Source organism: Solanum tuberosum, unplaced genomic scaffold, assembly GCF_000226075.1.
Source record: "Solanum tuberosum cultivar DM 1-3 516 R44 unplaced genomic scaffold, SolTub_3.0 scf00004, whole genome shotgun sequence".
Classification (NCBI taxonomy): domain Eukaryota; kingdom Viridiplantae; phylum Streptophyta; class Magnoliopsida; order Solanales; family Solanaceae; genus Solanum; species Solanum tuberosum.
This window is the reverse complement of record NW_006238930.1, coordinates 3,175,066-3,181,523: the sequence shown is the minus strand read 5'-3', so window position 1 is coordinate 3,181,523 and position 6,458 is coordinate 3,175,066. Positions and strand designations below refer to the sequence as shown.

Sequence of the window (6,458 nt, the reverse complement as noted above, 5' to 3'; positions counted from 1 at the left end):
ATATTGCATGAGACACGGCCGGGACCCACATTTGTGGACCTCGAGGGATGCCTAACACCTTCCCCTCGAGGTAATTTGAACCCTTACCCTGATCTCTGGTTCGTTGACCTTAGCTAGACTTAGTTAGGTTAGATAGGTGCCCTAACGCGCCTTAATTCGTTAGGTGGCGACTCTTCAATTCCTCCAAAAGCCCAAAAGAGTTGTTAGGTCGTGCATTCCGAAAGGAAAGTCCGTTTTGAGAAAAATGGGGCGCGACAAGGTATAATTGAAAATGCTCCATTAGTTGGTAATGTGAGTAACTTTATCCAAGATTCCTGAACACCATACTCTTTCATTATCCATAAATTGAAAGTGATGTCGTTATGGTTAAAAAGACAAATCATATTTCCCAACACAGTTATGCCCTCTTCAATAGTCACACTTTCAGGGTATAAAGGCATATTTTTTGATAAGGGTATTCTCTTATATGTCTCATTTGAAATATTTAACGACATCATGGATTGTGTATCAGAAGAATCAATACCAAGCCAGTGAAACGCTCCATTTACAAAGGGCAAACATTCCTTACCATACAAAAGGGAAACATCGCCTACAGGCCCAATTGAGGGCGAATAAATTTTTCTCCAGGAACCATTTTTTAGTGCTACAATTTCATCTAGTGCAGTGCCGTTCTTGTCAATCCTAAGGATTTTATAATCATCACTAGTCGAGTCATATCCCAATCCATAAGTTGATTCCTGTTCTGGCGATCCTAAAGGGGGAAGTACTATTGATTCTGACGTAGTGGGGTTCCATAGCAATAGCATTGTAGGCTGGTCCCGAGAAAGTTCGGTCCAAATCCCAATGAGAAACAAGGCATCGCAACAACAATACATTTTATAATGACTGAATGGTGGTTTTGGAACTGTATGTATATCATTAACAAGTAGTTGATTTGGGGATAAAGAAGTGCAATAGAAATTTAAAATTTTACCCCCAATAGTAATAAGCAATTTTTGGGAGTCAAGTTGATTTTTGGCATGATTGTGATGCTTCTTCTTAAAGTAAGGCTCAGTTAATAATATCTTCCAAGATTTTGATACACATTTGAAACGAAAAAGAGACTTAACCGGAAGTTTAGTGAGAATGTCGATAAGTATTCCCTCCTCTGGAATGTGAGTTCCCATTACCATTACCATACTGGCGAAGCTGAAGAGAATAAGAGGTTTTCAAGTATGATTTAATATTGCTGCTATGCGGTTTAGGGTTAAGTGTATATATAAACCTAAAAGGATTGAAGTGTAGATATAAACCTAAAAGGATTGAAGTACTAATTACAGTAAATTTCTTCCATATTTTACGGATTAGAATTTAAAAGGATTGAAGTGTAGATATAAACCTAAAAGGATTGAAGTGTAGATATAAACCTAAAAGGATTGAAGTGTAGATATAAACCTAAAAGGATTGAAGTGTAGATATAAACCTAAAAGGATTGAAGTGTAGATATAAACCTAAAAGGATTGAAGTGTAGATATAAACCTAAAAGGATTGAAGTGTAGATATAAACCTAAAAGGATTGAAGTGTAGATATAAACCTAAAAGGATTGAAGTGTAGATATAAACCTAAAAGGATTGAAGTGTAGATATAAACCTAAAAGGATTGAAGTGTAGATATAAACCTAAAAGGATTGAAGTACTAATTACAGTAAATTTCTTCCATATTTTACGGATTAGAATTCTTAATTTTCCTTTATTTTTAGTGTTAAAATTTGTATGATATTTTGTCATTAGGTTTTTCTTCCATATTTTAAGGATTAGAATTTGTTTATGAGAAGAATTGTGTAATACCCAAATATCATATTTTTGGCAAAGTAAACAATAATAAGAGTCCTAACATTGTTGCACCGTCATTTTTAGTCATATAATCGTAGACCGTAGTAATCCCAAAAATTTTAGGCAACATAGTTAGCTTTGACAATTCCAGTGTTTTAAAATTAAAATTCATTAATAATGAAAGAAATCTTAAATATATGGTGAGAGAAAAAAAAAATTAAGAAATTCTAGTTTTATCATAAGTAATTCTATGTTTTCTCCTTTAAATAAATAAATAAAATTAACCAAAAGGCAACATGCTCAACGTAGGGGGGGGGGACAAAATCTTAATATAACATTATTTAAATTTAGATGTTCATAAAAAGAAATTGATAATTTCTTATGCACTTGTTAAATTGACATGATAATTTCCTTATTCACATTGTATTAACTACTAATAATTACTTTCTGAAAAGTTACATATATACGATCTACTCGAATTAATATTGCGATGAATTCATCTGATGTGTTTTTTTATATCATGTAAACAAAAATTGTTCACAAATTTGTGAAAGAAGCTTAGTTGGTTGAACGACTACTAGTAGATATGAAATTGAAGCTTTGCTTTGTTTCCGGATCCGGAGTTGTATCAGAGAAATTATTTGTTGCTTCTCAGTTCGGCTAGTGGACCTTTTGGATCCGGATCCGGATTCTAATTGTGGGCCTAGTCTGGAAAGTTGAATGTAACTGGGCTTGTATTGTGGGGATAGCTAGGGTGGGGTGTGTGGCTCCTTTTTACATAAGCAAGATTGATAGTTGCAATTTTATTGAAATAATTAGATTTAATGTGCTCAAATAAATACGATAATATTTGCTGTGATTAATTTTGTATCATCCTAATATACTACTACTAAAAAATAAAAAAGACTATATATGTATATACAAAGCTTATTTCCTAGTATATTTCATCCTCATAACACACTTGAGGTATACATGTATAAAGTCATATGTGACTTTAATGAAAAATGGGGCAATACAAAAACTAGGAAAGCCCCTCACATTACCTAGTTACATAAAATAACAATAATTATGCTTAATCCCCAAACAAAGTTAGGATCAGCTATATATAGAAAAGTTGAGGTTGATAGGTAAAAGTTATCAGCTCATGATCAGCTAGTTATGTCAAAACAAATATTCAATGACACATGAACCAGAAGGACTGGACCATGGTACATCAATTTTAACCATGAAATCCTCATATTCAAATGGGACAACTTCTCTATTGATCTTACAAGTGCTTGGTTTCTGAGAAGCAAAAATCCTCATTTCACCAACGCCTTTTATTTCAACTTCAACTGAATTAGATTCATCGTCCAGCTCAATCGACTGAATCGCCCCACCTGTATTGAGCATATTCACCAGCCCAATTGGAGCAAATTGGACTGATTTGGTTCCCAAAATTGTAACAGGAGAAACCGTTAAAAGCTCAAAATTAAAAGGCTCGAGAGTAATTTGGACCCTGTCTGTAGGCTTTACCAAAACCAACTTCTTTTCTTTGAATGAGTAGAGCACAAATGTTTCAATTCTTTCTACGTAAATTGGGCTTGTTCCATGCTTCCACTCAACATCTTTTGGGCCGGCCTGGCAAGTCACAACCTTGGAAAACTGAGAAGCACAAATGTTACGCCTAGCCTCACGGTCCCACCCTCCACCTTGACAATTAAATGCTCCAACAACTCCCGTATACTAAAAAAAGACCAAAAATTAGTATCTTGTATGTCTATCCATCTAAATAATAGCCGATAAATATATATAAACGTGATATCTTACCTTATTGAGGTTCCAAATTTTGAGCATAGTTTTTCCATTATGGAGTGGATCTTCAAAGAGGCAATCACGAGTGGGAAGTGCATAATGTTGGCAACGCAGGATGGAACCATCAGGCAACACCAATGTTTTGAGTAGGTCAAAGTTGTGTTGGCCAACAGAGTCACTAATGTAAATAGGGCCACCAGAAATAGCTCGAGAAGCTGCGTGGAACTCAGCACAAGGGTGTGTTGACTGAAACATGTCCCAATCTGGGTGAATAAAATTGCCCATCCACAAGCTATTGTAAGCACAATGCACCATGTGGCAACCTTGTAGCCAAAATGTACCATTTGGATCACCAGAAGGATCTGTGCACCAAAAGTCATCTCCTGCACAGTGTAAAAAAAACAAAAGCCACTTAATTTTCACGATACAATTTCAACTTTATATTAGGAATTGTCTGTACATATCTTTTCTTTCATATTAGGACCGATAATCTGTGTATACGTGTCCTTGTCATAATTAATTATCATAGATTATTTCCTATAACTTGCCCCAGTTCATTAATTATCAGTATTATAAATTATAACTTACCTACAAAACACGACAAATACCAACCATATATAATCACTAAACAATTAAAGTTTTACCAACTCGTATCATGTTGTGAGTTATAATTATGCAACAGTTATATATAATATAATAAAGGGTAAAATAGGAAAGAATAATCCAATTCAATTTTTTGGTAACTTACCCACACGACCAAGGGCAATAGTCTCAGTACCAAGAAACATAAAATCATTGCAATGTTCCATGCTAGCAATGACTCCATTTCCATTAAAATGCTTCTTTACCGAAGTTGTCAAAGCTTTATAATAAGCCTTGGCCAAATCCACTCTACCACCATAATCCTCACATAGCATTTCCAGCAACTGCACATCCATTAGGAAAAAAAAAATCAATTTTTTTATACATATAGTTAATATACATCAACAATATAAAAAATTTAATAAAAAATCAAGTAGTTACGTGAATGACGTCGACTTTGACTCCATCAATTCCAACAGATTCCAGGTGAGAGTGTAGGCCCTCATACAACTTTTCAGCAATTTCTGGTGGGACCAACCCAATTCCATTGTTCACAATTTTATCAACTGCCAAATCTTCCATTGTTTTCTCTAATCCAGGGGTTAATTTGGGTCTAATAACTTTGGATTCGGGTAGATCCGATACCCCGGGCCTTAACCCGCCCCAGTACCCACATAAAGCATGCCACACGTACACAAAGTCCACTGTGTTGAACTCCTCCTTAAGGTCCTTAATAAAAGCACCCATGCCCTTATTGTTAGGGTCACCCTGTCCCAAACTTCTAGGACTCACATAATCTCTAAACTTATAATTTTCCTGGAATTTAATAAGCCTACAGGGCATTTGCTCACCGGCAGAAGTTCTATTTGTACCTGTTCAGACATAATATAATTAAAAATAATAATTCTCTAACGACTTTTAGATAAGTCAATCAAACAATTTAACGAGGATCGATCATACCTTCTGAGGTGATTGGGTCATCGTCGTGACAAATGGATTGCCAACCATCATCAATCAACACGAGCCCAGGTGGACATCCACCATCAACTAGCCCTTTCACACCTTCCCACACACCTTGAGGGTGCACCGTAAGGTAAAATGCATCCCATGTACACCAACCAAACTTATCCACAATTCCTGGGGGTGTTTTTTCCTCAAGGAGCTTAAAAGTACCTAGATGAATCCTAGCTACTTTAATTGCATCTTTAACCAAGCTGTACGGATCATCACCTGCCACATATACGAAATTCAGAATTTAATCTTTATGAATCCAAAACGTTAACATTTATTCACAAAATTATACGTTTGTCATGCACTTACCTGCATGCATGTACAGTATGCTATGAAAGGAGTCTCTGGTAACTTTACTGGACCCACTTTCGACGCAAACGTCGATGAAATCGTCCTTTCCAGGCTGGAGAGAAGCCCGGAACGGGCCTTCAATGAGCGGTAGAAGCAAGACATAAGGCCGGCCTAATGAATCAGACTTATCAAGGATGACCATTTGAGTCTCATGTTCAAGGTCTCTTCCATTAGTTCCGGTCCAATGAGTAGTCCACCATACTTTAAACCGGAAAATACTCATAAACTTGATGTCCTTCAGTTTCCCAATTGGCACAACATGGTGGCTTTGGGCCTCATTTGCCTTAAAGCCCACAAAGCAACCCGGAGTGGAAGTTACTGGTTTGTCCCTAGTGGTGTAAGGTGATGGAGTTGCACTAATATTATTTGGAACATGAGAAAGGATGATTTGGTCATTGACCAAGAATTTTGAATTTTTCAAGGTAATGTCTGAACAATCAACATGAATTTTGAAGTTTCCATCAGCTTTGTTAAAAATTGGAGCCATGGATGAAAATATACAAAACAAAAAATTGATCAAGAATATCACAGAAAAATATTTTTTTAGAATTGAATGTGTAGAGTGTTGTTGAGAGTAAAATGAAGTTATGAGGATTTGGTTATTTGGGAGATTGCAAATTTATAGCACATAAAAAGGGTGATGACTATGCAAAATAGGAAACTTCAGGGGAAGAAAGATTTGCTGGTCGGTTTGGCAAGAATTGAAATTTTCTTAGATTTAGGTGGGGACAGCTTAGTGTAGTGTAAAAGGTAGGTAGCTAATTAATATTATCCACGTGTACCTAAGATTTCTTCTAGTCATTTTGTAGGATTTTGAAATTAATTTTGTAGTCATTCATTTGTTTGAAAAAAATAAAATAATAAAAATAAATAAATATATATATATATATATATTTGTTTTCCCTCTT

General features: G+C 35.4%; 1 protein-coding gene across 1 annotated transcript; it reads right to left on the bottom strand.

Moving 5' to 3' along the window:
- Positions 1-2,725: 2,725 nt before the first annotated feature.
- On the bottom strand, positions 2,726-6,151 carry LOC102600524 (probable galactinol--sucrose galactosyltransferase 5). Its single transcript, XM_006338527.2, has 6 exons — positions 5,509-6,151; positions 5,149-5,418; positions 4,630-5,060; positions 4,355-4,532; positions 3,622-3,989; positions 2,726-3,537 (listed from the first exon to the last, which is right to left on the bottom strand). The coding sequence occupies exons 1-6, from the start codon at positions 6,035-6,037 to the stop codon at positions 2,974-2,976; spliced, it is 2,340 nt and encodes a 779-aa protein (XP_006338589.1). The 5' UTR covers positions 6,038-6,151; the 3' UTR covers positions 2,726-2,973.
- Positions 6,152-6,458: the final 307 nt, after the last annotated feature.

Bases quoted from the DNA above. Each gene is read 5' to 3' on its own strand.
- LOC102600524 (XM_006338527.2), bottom strand. From the start codon at position 6,037: ATGGCTCCAATTTTTAACAAAGCTGATGGAAACTTCAAAATTCATGTT. The intron at 5,419-5,508 runs GTAAGTGCATGA...TATATGTGGCAG, and splicing joins CATACTGTACATGCATGCAG to GTGATGATCCGTACAGCTTG. The intron at 3,990-4,354 runs GTAAGTTACCAA...TACACTGTGCAG, and splicing joins TATTGCCCTTGGTCGTGTGG to GAGATGACTTTTGGTGCACA.